This window comes from Scyliorhinus torazame, chromosome 4, assembly GCF_047496885.1.
Source record: "Scyliorhinus torazame isolate Kashiwa2021f chromosome 4, sScyTor2.1, whole genome shotgun sequence".
Classification (NCBI taxonomy): Eukaryota; Metazoa; Chordata; class Chondrichthyes; order Carcharhiniformes; family Scyliorhinidae; genus Scyliorhinus; species Scyliorhinus torazame.
In genome coordinates, this window is record NC_092710.1 from 301,748,408 (window position 1) to 301,761,730 (window position 13,323).

The following is a 13,323-nucleotide window of genomic DNA, read 5'->3' on the forward strand; positions in this document are numbered from 1 at the left end:
GTTAAGTGTGGCGAAATATTCTCCACTTGCTCAGGAAGTTCGACAACAGCACAAAGCAGCTGTATGATTGACTCCCCATCCACCAGTTTAAACTGCATTCACTGTGTTTTGAGAATGGGGACCATCTTTCATCACAAAATTGGCTGAATAATAGCAAACAGAAAAATATCAATGGATATTTTTTGGGCTTGGGGAAGGTTTGTAGCAGTGTTCTCCAGGGGTCTTTTTATGGCAGAGTTGCTGTAAGGGTGGGGCCGGACAGGAGAGGGCAGTCAGTCCGGGAGGGTAGGCGGGGAAGCAGGGTCAGACAGGGGGGGGGGTCAATCCGTGGGGAGGAGGTGGGGGGCGGGGGGGGCGGGGGGGGGAGGGTGCTGTGTTGGACCAGGGGGGAGCCTAGGGATTTGTGTGACTGGGGGTTGTACCGTACGAGGTGGGGTCTGGGTTTTTGAAAATAGTTACTCTGGAGTTAGGAGTGATTGTTTTCCTCTAACTCTTTCATAAGGACAGGTAGTACTGAGGAAGCAGGGAGGCTGCAGAAGGACTCGGGCAGGCTAGGAGAGTGGGCAAAGAAGTGGCAAATGGAATACAATGTGTAAAATTGTGAGGTTGTGCACTTTGGTAGGGAGAATAGAGGCTTGGATTATTTTCTAAATGGGAAAAGGCTTAGGAAATCAGAAAGGGACGTAGGAGTTCTAGTTCAAGATTGTCTTAAGGTTAACACCATAATAAGGCCATAAGACATAGGAGCAGAATTAGGCCACTCGGCCCATCGAGTCTGCTCCGCCATTCAATCATGGCTGATACATTTCTCATCCCCATTCTCCTGCTTTCTCCCCATAAACCCTGATCCCTTTATTGATCAAAAACCTATCTATCTCTGTCTTAAAGACACTCAGTGAATTGGCCTCTGCAGCCTTCTGCGGCAAAGAGTTCCACAGATTCACCACCCTCTGGCTGAAGAAATACTTCCTCATCTCTGTTTTAAAGGATTGACCCTTTAGTCTGAGATTGTGTCCTCTGTTTCTAGTTTCTCTTACAAGTGGAAACATCCTCTCCCCGTCCACTCTATCCAGGCCACGCTGTATCCTATACGTTTCAATAAGATCCCCCCTCATCCTTCTGAACTCCAACGAGTAAAGACCCAGAGTCCTCAACTGTTCTTTAAGATAGAGATAGAAAAGAGCTGGGAGAGAGCATCGGGTTGTGGTGTGAGGTGCTCCAGAGGGTAAATGCCTCAACTTTGTGGGCAAGCTGAAGGTGGTGTATAGGGCGCACCTCACAAAGGCGAGGATGAGCCGACTCTTTGAGGGGGTAGAGGATGTTTGTGGACATTGCGGGGGGGAGGGGAGGATTGGCCCGCAAACCACATTCATATGTTTTGGTCCTGTCCAAAGCTGGAAGGGTATTGGAGGCAGGTGTTCAGGGTAATCTCAAAGATGGTACTTGTTAGGCTTGAGCCGGGTCCTCTGGAGGCTATATTCGGGGTATCGGATCGGCCAGGGTTGGAGGCAGATGTTTTAGCCTTCGCCTCGCTGATCGCCCGAAGGCGGATCCTGTTGTGGTGGAGGTCAGTCTCTCCACTCTGTGCCCTGGCGTGGCGGGGGGATCTGTTGGAATTTTTAACACTTGAGAACATAGAACATAGAAAATACAGCACAGAACAGGCCCTTCAGCCACGATGTTGCGCCGAGCTTTTGTCCTAGATTAAGAACAAATTAATCTACACCCCATCATTCTACCGTAATCCATGTACCTATCCAATAGCCGCTTGAAGGTCCCTAATGTTTCCGACTCAACTACTTCCACAGGCAGTGCATTCCATGCCCCCACTACTCTCTGGGTAAATAACCTGCCTCTGACATCCCCCCTATATCTTCCACCATTCACCTTAAGTTTATGTCCCCTTTTAATGGTTTGTTCTACCCGGGGAAAAAGTCTCTGACTGTCTACTCTATCTATTCCCCTGATCATCTTATAAACCTCTATCAAGTCTACCCTCATCCTTCTCCGTTCTAATGAGAAAAGGCCTAGCACCCTCAACCTTTCCTCGTAAGACTTACTCTCCATTCCAGGCAACATCCTGGTAAATCTCCATTGCACCTTTTCCAAAGCTTCTACATCTTTCCTAAAATGAGGTGACCAGAACTGCACACAGTACTCCAAATGTGGCCTTACCAAGGTTTTGTACAGCTGCATCATCACCTCACGGCTCTTAAATTTAATCCCTCTGCTAATGAATGCTAGCACACCATAGGCCTTCTTCACAGCTCTATCCACTTGAGTGACAACTTTCAAAGATCTATGAACATAGACCCCAAGATCTCTCTGCTCCTGCACATTGCCAAGAACCTTACCGTTAACCGTGTATTCCGCATTCCATTCATATTTGTCCTTCCAAAATGGGCAACCTCACACTTTTCAGGGTTAAACTCCATCTGCCACTTCTCAGCCCAGCTCTGCATCCTATCTATATCTCTTTGCAGCCGACAATAGCCCTCCTCACTATCCACAACTCCACCAATCTTCGTATCGTCTGCAAATTTACTGACCCACCCTTCAACTCCCTCATCCAAGTCATGAATGAAAATCACAAACAGCAGAGGACCCAGAACTGATCCCTGCGGTACGCCACTGGTAACTGGGCTCCAGGCTGAATATTTGCCATCCGCCACCACTCTCTGACTTCTATCGGTTAGCCAGTTTGTTATTCAACTGGCCAAATTTCCCACTATCCCATGCTTGCTTACTTTCTGCATAAGCCTACCATGGGGAACCTTATCAAATGCCTTACCAAAATCCATGTACACTACATCCACTGCTTTACCTTCATCCACGTGCTTGGTCACCTCCTCAAATAATTCAATAAGACTTGTGAGGCAAGACCTACACCTCACATATCCGTGCTGACTATCCCTAATCAAGCAGTGTCTTTCCAGATGCTCAGGAATCCTATCCTTCAGTACCCTTTCCATTACTTTGCCTACCACCAAAGTAAGACTAACTGGCCTGTAATTCCCAGGGTTATCCCTATTCCCTTTTTTGAACAGGGGCACGACATTTACCACTCTCCAATCCCCTGGTACCACCCTTGTTGACAGTGAGGATGAAAAGATCATTGCCAACGGCTCTGCAATTTCATCTCTTGCTTCCCATAGAATCCTTGGATATATCCCGTCAGGCCCGGGGGACTTGTCTATCCTCAAGTTTTTCAAAATGCCCAACACATCTTCCTTCCTAACGAGTGTCTCCTCGAGCTTACCAGTTTACCAGGGGCTGGTTTAGCACAGGGCTAAAGAGCTGGCTTTTAAAGCAGACCAAGGCAGGCCAGCAGCACTGTTCAATTCCCGTACCAGCCTCCCCGAACAGGCACCGGAATGTGGCGACTAGGGGCTTTTCGCAGTAACTTCATTTGAAGCCTACTTGTGACAATAAGCGATTTTCATTTTCATTTCATTTCAGTCTGTTTCACACTGTCCTCTCCAACAATATGGCCCCTCTCATTCGTAAATACTGAAGAAAAGTACTCGTTCAAGACCTCTCCTATCTCTTCAGACTCAATACATAATCTCCCGCTACTGTCCTTGATCGGACCTACCCTCGCTCTAGTCATTCTCATATTTCTCACATATGTGTAAAAGGCCATGGGGTTTTCCTTGATCCTACCCGCCAAAGATTTTTCATGCCCTCTCTTAGCTCTCCTAATCCCTTTCTTCAGTTCCCTCCTGGCTATCTTGTATACCTCCAGCGCTGTCTGAACCTTGTTTCCTCAGCCTTACATAAGTCTCCTTCTTCCTCGTAACAAGACATTCAACCTCTCTTGTCGCCCATGGTTCCCTCACTCGACCATCTCTTCCCTGTAAGCGTTCTCCAAGGCGGCCTTCAGGACACGCGACAACGCAGAATCGCCGAGCAGAAACTTATAGCCAAGTTCCGCACACATGAGTGCGGCCTCAACCGGGACCTGGGATTCATGTCGCATTACATTCATCCCCCACCATCTGGCCTGCAAAATCCTACCAACTGTCCTGGCGTGACACAAGTCACACCTCTTTAACCTGGGGTTACCCCATCTCTGGATCTGTAGATTTAATCACCTGCTAATGCTCGTATTCCAAGCATTGTCTGGCATCTTTGAATCTGTCTATATATATATGTTTCTGGAACAAAGCTCTTCATTCACCTGAGGAAGGAGCAGCGCTCCGAAAGCTAGTGACATCGAAACAAACCTGTTGGACTTTAACCTGGTGTTGTAAGACTTCTTACCATGCTCAACCCAGTCCAACGCCGGCATCGCCACATCCTGCCTGACAGGGATATACATATCAAGGACACGTAGTATCTGTTACTTGAACAAGTTCCACATTTCAATTGTGTCCTTCCCTGACAGCCTATGTTCCCAACTTATGCACTTCAGTTCTTGTCTGACAGCATCGTATTTACCCTTCCCCCAATTGTAAACCTTGCCCTGTTGCACGCACCTATCCCTCTCCATTACTAAAGTGAAAGTCACAGAATTGTGGTCACTATCTCCAAAATGCTCCCTCACTAACAAATCTATCACTTGCCCTGGTTCATTCCCAAGTACTAAATCCAATATGGCCACCGCTCTGGTCGGAGAATCTACATACTGTGTTAGAAAAGCTTCCTGGACACACTGCACAAACACCACCCCATCTAAACTATTTGAATCTAAAGTGTTTTCACTTGATGGGCGCTATTCTCCACCCCCCATGCCGGGTGGGAGAATCGCCGGGGCGCCGCGCGAATCGCGCCACGCCGCCCTGACACCCTCACGTGATTCTCCTACCCCCCCCCGGAAACCAGCAGCGCGCGCGATTCGCACCGGGCCACTCGGAGAACCAGCGAGCAGCGATTCTCCGGCCGGGTGGGCCAAGCGGCCGCTACGACACGAAAGGTTCCCTGGTCGCTGCCGGCGGGAACTCTGCAGGAACGTTGGGGGAAGCGGCCTGTGGGGGGGGGGGAGGGGGACTCCTTTACCGGGGTGGCCTCCGATGGAGTCTGGCCCGCGATCGGGGCCCACCGATCGGCGGGCCGGCCTCTCCCCCCCGGGTCTACCTCCTTCCGCGCGCGGCCCCAGAACACTGGCTCCATGTTGGTGAGGGGCCGGCATGCGTAAGACATTCCCCGTGAATGCGCAGGATAGCGCGGCCCAACTGTGCATGCGCGGGTTGGCGCGGCGCCCATTTGGTGCCGTGTAAGGACACTGGAGCGGCGTGAACCATTCCAGCGCCGTGCTGACCCCCTATGGGGGCCAGAACAGGTCGTGTCCGGACCCTGTTTGCGCCGTCGTGAAACGCGACGGCGTTCACGACGGTGTGAACACTTGGCCTCAATATCGGAGAATCGCCCCCAATATTTGGGAAGTTAAAGTCACCCATGACTACTACCCTGTGACGCCTGCACCTTTCCAAAATCTGTTTCCCAATCTGTTCCTCCACATCTCTGCTACTATTGGGGGGCCTATAGAAAACTCCTAACAAGGTGACTGCTCCTTTCCTATTTCTGACTTCAACCCACACTACCTCAGTAGGGTGATACTCCTCGAACTGCCTTTCTGCAGCTGTTATACTATCTCTAATTAATAATGCCACCCCCCCCCCCCCCACCTCTTTTACCACCCTCCCTAATCTTATTGAAACATCTATAACCAGGAACCTCTAACAATCATTCTGACCCTCTTCTATCCAAGTTTCCGTGATGGCCACCACATCGTAGTCCCAAGTACCAATCCATGCCTTAAGTTCACCCACCTTATTCCTGATGCTTCTTGCGTTGAAGTTTGCACACTTCAACCCATCTCCGTGCCTGCAAGTACTCTCCTTTGTCAGTGTTCCCTTCCCCACTGCCTCACTATACGCTTTGACGTCCTGAACATCGGCTACCTTAGTTGCTGGACTACAAATCCGGTTCCCATTCCCCTGCCAAATTAGTTTAAACCCTCCCGAAGAGTACTAGCAAACCTCCCTCCCAGGATATTGGTGCCCCTCTGGTTCAGATGCAACCCGTCCTGCTTGTACAGGTCCCATCTTCCCAAGAATGCACTCCAATTATCCAAATACCTGAAGCCCTCCCTCCTACACCATTCCTGCAGCCAGGTGTTCAACTGCACTCACTCCCTATTCCTAGCCTCGCTATCACGTGGCACCGGCAACAAACCAGAGATGCCAACTCTGTCGGTCCTGGCTTTTAACTTCCTGCCTAACTCCCTCAACTCGTTTATTACATCCACACCTCCTTTCCTACCTACGTCGTTGGTACCAATGTGCACCACGACGTCTGGCTGCTCCCCCTCCCCCTTAAGGATCCTAAAGACACGATCCGAGACGTCATGGACTCTGGTACCCGGGAGGCAACAAGCCACCCGAGAGTCTCGCCCGTGCCCACAGAACCTCCTGTCTGTACCTCTAACTATTGAGTCCCCGATAACTAGTGCTCTCCTAATCTCCCCCCTTCCCTTCTGAGCCCCAGAGCCGGACCTCGTGCCAGAGACCCGGTCACTGTAGCCTACCCCTGCTAGGTAATCCCTACAGTATCCAAAGCGGTACACTTATTGTTGAGAGGAATGACCACAGGGGATCCCTGCACTGACTGCTTCCTCCTCTTCCCACCTCTAACTGTTACCCAGCTACCTTTGTTCTCAGGTGTAACTATGTCCCTGTAGCTTCTAACTATCACCCCCTCAGCATCCCGAATGATCCTCAGTTCATCCAGCTCGCTCCAGTTCCCTAACACGGTCTGTGAGGAGCAGGAGATGGCTGCACTTCCCGCAGGTGAAGTCAGCAAGGACACCGGTGGTCTCCCTTACCTCGAACATTCTGCAGGAGGAACATTCCACTGCCCTAGCTGCTATCACCTCTACTTAGTCTCCCAGCAAAAAAGAAAGAAAAAAAAAAAGTAAATAGCTTACCTGCTCACAGCACTGAGTCTTTTTTTTTAGGTTAGAGGAGGAGGGAGGGTGGGATACACGACACGTGTAGTGTCTCGGGTTTCCTCACCGTTCAAATTTATTGGATAATACAAACCTTCCCAGGTCTCCCCACGGCCGACTTCCGGTTTCCTGCTGCTCTGAGAAAAAAGAAAGCTCTGAAAAAGTAAGATAAAAATCAAAACTCAGCTTACCTTCCAGCTCTCCCCTCCAAAAATCGCTCCCCTCTCTGCCCGCTCCGCTGGAAGAATGGCGTTTGTGTTGAGGGGAAGGATGGAAGGGTTCTACAATTCATGGGCTTTGTTCATTATGCACTTTCAAGAATTGGATGACATCGAACATTGGGGGGGGGAGATGGACTGTGTATGTTGTTGGTGACTATGTGTGGGTGGATTCCTGAATCCTTTTCTTTGATGTTTATATTTAAAATGTTGAGGGTTGTTTGGGGGTTGGTGGGAGGGGGGAATTGTTGGCCAGGGGATTGACATTGTATTTGTTACCGTTGATTGTTTGTTGGTGGGTGTAAATTTGAATGAAAATGTGAAAAAGGAGGAGAGTAAAAATATTTATTAAAAAAAAGATAGAGATAGATAGGATATTGATTCATAAGGGGAACAGGGGTTATGGAGAGAAGGCAGGAGAATGGGGATGAGCAACATATCCGCCATGATTGAATGGCGGAGCAGAATCGATGGGCTGAATGGGCTAATTCTGCTCTGTGTTTTATGGTCTTACGGCCTAACTATCAGTAAGACTTGCAGAACCACTTTAAGTTAGCGATTTAAATCACTTCTGACCAGTGGTCCAGTGCGATTGTCCAGAGGAAGTTAGCACTTCTGGGCAATTGCTGAGTAAACCATTATGTGGGAACGTCCTAGAGGGATTCCCCAGCACATCATTGGGATACCCCTCAAATGCAACACAGGGAAACCAGAAAGATATGGGCTATTATATTGTACCCTGTAAGTTGAAATACTTTACATTGCTAAATTCCTACATACGTAAATCAAATAACTTTTAAAATAAAATTTATTTTAAAATACCAAACAATTGTAATTTTCTGCTTCGAATGCCACCTGCTCACCACCAATCCTGCTTCCCGAATCTCTTGTTCCCTAATCCTACTGGTCACTGCAGATTTCTAGCACCCTGAATCCTCTCCCCTCCCCGACCTCCAACTTGCAGCCTTTTCCTCCCCTGACCTCTGACTATAATAATAATCTTTATTGTCACAAGTATTATTATTATTATTAGGCTTACATTAACACTGCAATGAAGTTAATGTGAAAAGCCCCTAGTCGCCACACTCCAGCGCCTGTTCAGGTACACAAGGAGAATTCAGAATGACCAATTCACCCAACAGCATGTCTTTCGGGACTTGTGGGAGGAAACCCACGCAGACACGGGGAGAGCATGCAGACCCCGTACAGACAGTGACCCAGCCAGGAATCGAAACTGCGACTCTGAAGCTGTGAAGCAACAGTGCTAACCACTGTGCTACCGAGTGGTTTCTTCTCTTCCTGACTTGCAGCCTTTTCCTTCCCCTACTTCTGGCTTCTTCCCTTTCCAACCTCTTGACTTGCAGGCTTTTCCTTTCCTTGACCTCTGACTCGTGGCTTCTCCCAGTGCCTGACATGCCGTCTTCCCGAACCACCCTATCGGTGACTCACCCTCCCTCTCCTGAGCCTGCATTCACCTCTCAAAATCCAGATCTGATCCGAGGCCAGAGCTCCGGCGTTGTGAAAGTGTGAGCCCCGATGGTGCAGTTTTTAAATGTTCCTGCTTGCCACTTCCTTCTCCCAAGCCCTCACTGTGAGCCAGGGTTCTGGGGATGAGCAGCAAGGCAGAAGGAGAAACTGTGAGTCATTTAAAGAAATACTAAGGAGATTGGCCACAGATTTGGGGGTCGGGCACAGGAAGAGGGTGGAGGTCAGAAACAACGGAGCCACAGGTCCGGGTGGGCGTCCTCTGGGGTGCCTTGGTAGTGTCAGGGTGGCAATGCCAATGTGCCAACGAGGAGAGACCGCTAAAATATGACACCAATCGGTTCACGTGGCAAAGATGTTAAAAGTAATCTCATGATGCTCAACGAGATTAGAAGGGTGACACAGTGGTTAGCAATGTTGCTTCACAGCGCCAGAGACCCGGGTACAATTCCCAGCTTGGCTTGGTGCGGAATCTGCACTTACGCCCCGTGTCTGCATGGGTTTCCTCTGGTTTCCTCCCACAAGTCCTGAAAGACGTGCTTGTTAGGTGAATTGAGATGTGCTTGTTAGGTGAATTGGACATTCTGAATTCTCCCTCTGTGTACCCGAACAGGTGCCGCAGTGTGGTGACTAGGGGCTTTTCACAGTAACTTCATTGCAGTGTTAATGTAAACGTACTTGTGACACTAATAAAGGGTATAAAAAATTACTCTCTTCTGTTTGTCATGCAGCCAGCTAGCTATCCATTCTGCTACTTAACCCCTGAAAACCTGTGCAGCAAATTTATTCATTAGTCTGTTTTTTGTACCTTATGTAAGGCCTTATGGAAATACAGTTAAATATGAATAAAATAATGTTCATTGAAAGGTGCATTACAAGGATACACAGAGTAGGTTGACTTTAGATTTGAAATAAGCTGCGAGTACCATATGTTGCCTTTTCTTACCTTTTCACCTTTCTCTTCTGGCTCATCTTCATTTAGGAATTCTCGCTTCGGATATGGGATCTGGCAACCTGCAAAGACGCTAAAATGTAAAAAGAAATTGTAAATTTGCAAGGGGCAGCACAAAAAAATCATTGTTACTGGTTTGACATATATTTTTTAAACTCAAACATAGAAATAAAGCACACATTAAATAGCATATTCAAATGTTTGTAACCAATCCAACATTACCTCCCAATACACATGCTATTATAGACATCATTGTGCAATGTCAGACATCAAAATAAACTATGGTGAATAAAGACACAGTGAAACCAAGTTACGATGAACTTTATCATAACCATCTTGTAAAAAATTGGATATTAGCCCTTTTTCAAACTACATGAGGTCAGAACAAAGGTTTTGAAAGGACGAACTGTTGAGGAGAACCATTTGTCAGCCATAACAGGGTCACCAGGCTGTAAATTGCCTGAGGTTGTGCTTCTAGCCCAATGAGAGAGAAAGTCCCACCTCCAAAAGCTGCTAGACAATCAGATGACCATCAGCTCTCCAGTCCAAGTAGCACTATCAGGACCAGTGCCTAATGTGGGGCTGTAGTCAGTACCTGAGCTGTAGTGTGCTAGAGGCCATTCTTTAAGGTAAGTGGGGCAGCCTTGCTAGGGTCAGTCAGGCAGGCCTCAGCATGCCATGGAGGAGGAGGAAGCTCTTAAGTGGCCTTAATTAGTCATGGGTAGAAAGACAGGCCACCTACCCTAAAATACCAGAGAAGGTTGATAGGCAACATGTATGGTGTCCCTGCCATTCCTTCCAGTGGAAAATGTTTGTAAACTGGTTCAATAACAATTCTCTTAAATTGAATGAGGAAAAAGGCCAGTTAATGATATCTTCTCTGTAATGATTCATGGTGAGGGTGCTGAAATAGTTACTAATTACGAGTATCTATGCATCATGATAGTGTCCAAAGGTTAGGTGGAGTTACAGGGATGGGAATTGGGCCGAGGTGGGGTGCTCTTTTGGAGAGATGGTGCAGACATGATGGGCCGAATGGCCTCCTTTATCACTGTAGGGATTCTATGATCTTGAATTACAGATGCAGCTGCCAAGGACTAACAAGATTATATCACATGAGAAAATTAAAATCCTTTCAAGTGGATCCCACAAACATGAAACTCTTCTACATGGCTGATGTTCTGAGTACTATCCTTTGTGGGTGCGTCTTGTAGGCCTGAGACCTGCAGAAACTATTTTTTGCAATTTTCCATATTTATATTTTATTTCTGCTTTGTTCTTGATTTTTAATCTTAACCCAGCTTTGATTGTGCCTTGATTAATTAATCAGTAATAATCAGTAGTGATCTGTTTTTCTGGACCTTGTTTTTTTTCATACTGGCCGCACATAGCAGGTATTTAGACTACAGGCGCGATTTAACCTCCGCATTGCGCCCAGTGCAGATCCGATTAAATAGCAGGAAAGGCCAAAATCGAGATCCTTCCTGGGTGTGAATCAGCTTGTTATCTAACCGGCCCACTCCCCATGGCGAGTTCCAGATCCTGCCCAAATATGGCAAGCATATCATTAATCCTCATTTGCATGAATTTCCATCTCATTTGCGAGATTGAAGTCGAATGCAAAGCGCTCCTGGGAATTAACCAGCTCCCCAGCGAGAAATCACGTGGGCATCATTTAGCACTCCTTTTTAAAAATGCAAAGCTGGTGCAATGGCTGCTATGGGGAACTGAGGAGGTGAGTAGCCATTTCCATTTTCAGGCATGCAGCTCAAGGGCACTGCTGATTTGATTGATTGTTGGTCTCTCTCCCTCTCCAATTCATTACAGATATAACAATATGGCTGCTTATGTTAGTCCCACAGAGGGTGCCCGTGCATGGCTGGTGGCAGCCGAGGCGGCCAGACACTGGAGAAGGCAGCCCTATGTGCAGGGGAAAGCCGCACACCGTGAAGATCCGCCTGCCCATCAGGCCGAGGAGGACCCCAGAAGGGGACATCCGCGATGGCCCGAGGTGTACAGGCATTGTTGGTCTTTCGAGAATATGATGGACAGCATGTGCTGCAGAAGATTCCGTCTCAACAAAGAGATAATGCTGTACCTGTGCCACGTCCTCGCAGACTTGGCACCCATTGGAGGAGCACACCTGCTCCCGGTGACCGTGAGGATCACTGCAGCCCTGAGCTGCTATGCTACTGGTTCATTACAGGGCTCGAGCGGGAACATGTACGGCATTTCCAAGCTACAGCCCTCAAGTGTATCCGTGAGGTCAAGGATGCCCTGTATGACCGGGTATCAGATTTTATCAACATTGAGCTGGATCAGGCCCAAATGCCTGGGCTTCAGGATTCTCTGCCATCGCCAGGATGCCCTAGGTCCAAGGGGTAATTGATGGCATGTCACCTTGCGTGCACTGGGGTTTCAGGGAATGCCTTTCATTAACAGGAAGGGGTTCCATCCCTGAATGTTCAACTCCTGTGTGGCCACTACCTCAGATCTTCCTGTTGGTAGCACCGTTGCTTCACAGTTCTAGGGACCCAGGTTCAATTCCTGGCTTCGGTCACTGTCTGTGTGGAGTCTGCATGTTCTCCCTGTGTCTGCGTGGGTTTCCTCCGGGTGCTCCAGTTTCCTCCCACAAGTCCCGAAAGATGTGCTGTTAGGTGAATTGGACATTCTGAAATCTCCCTCTGTGTGAATTGTCCCACAGGCAATGTGGGCCTCCCGGAATGTGGCGACTAGGGGCTTTTCACAGTAACTTCATTGCAGCGTTAATGTAAGCCTACTTGTGACAATAAAGATTATTATCCATACCGATCTACATCCCAGAATCCCAAAAAAAGTCCTGCGCAAGGTTAATGCAGCTAAAAGTAGTACACAGAGCTCACTTTACCAGAACCCAAATGAGCAAGTTCTTCCCGGAGGTGGAGAATAAATGCAAACGCTGCCAAGGATGCCCCGCCAACCACCCCCACATATTCTGGTCTTCCCCCAGACTTGTCGGATTCTGGACAACCTTCTTTGAGGCAATATCTAAGGCGGTGAGTATGAGGGTGGAGCCATGCCGAGAGTGGCAGTCTTCGGGGCATCTGAACAACCATATCTCTTCATGGGGAGGAGGCCCGTTGTCCTTGCCTTTGCCTCCCTAATTGCCCGCCGGAGAATCCTGCTCAGCTGGCGGTCAGCAGCACCACCCAAAGCTGCAGACTGACTGTCTGACCTATCGGAATTTCTCCAATTGGAAAAAAATCTGATTTGTCATCCGGGGATCGGAAAAGGGCTCCCACGCATTAACCCAGTTGTTCCAAGACCTGTTTGTAGCCAACAGCTAATAAGTCAGAGGGAGGGAGGGGGAAGTCATACTAAAACAACAGACACAAACAAAATGAGAGTTGGGGGGGGGGGTGCGGAGAGGAGGAGAGGGAGAGAAGGGGGGGAATAGGGAGGCATGGAGCCCAACCATGCCCAGCACATAACAAGATACACAGCATCATGCTACCCCAACTGGAAGACGATAAAAGAATCAATGAGGGAAATATAATAAGCACCGAGAACATAGAACATAGAACAATACAGCGCTGTACAGGCCCTTCGGCCCACGATGTTGCACCGAAACAAAAGCCATCTAACCTACACTGTACCATTATCATCCATATGTTTATCCAATAAACTTTTTAATGCCCTCAATGTTGGCGAATTCACTACTGTAGCAGGTAGGGCATTCC

General features: G+C 48.3%; 1 protein-coding gene across 1 annotated transcript in view; it reads right to left on the reverse strand.

Moving 5' to 3' along the window:
• Positions 1 to 13,323, reverse strand: part of cdk19 (cyclin dependent kinase 19) — a 509,018-nt gene that overhangs the window by 93,386 nt on the left and 402,309 nt on the right. Inside the window, exon 11 of the mRNA XM_072500031.1 lies at positions 9,599 to 9,677. Coding sequence (XP_072356132.1) covers positions 9,599 to 9,677 — 79 coding nt within the window. The remainder of the gene's footprint in view (positions 1 to 9,598; positions 9,678 to 13,323) is intronic.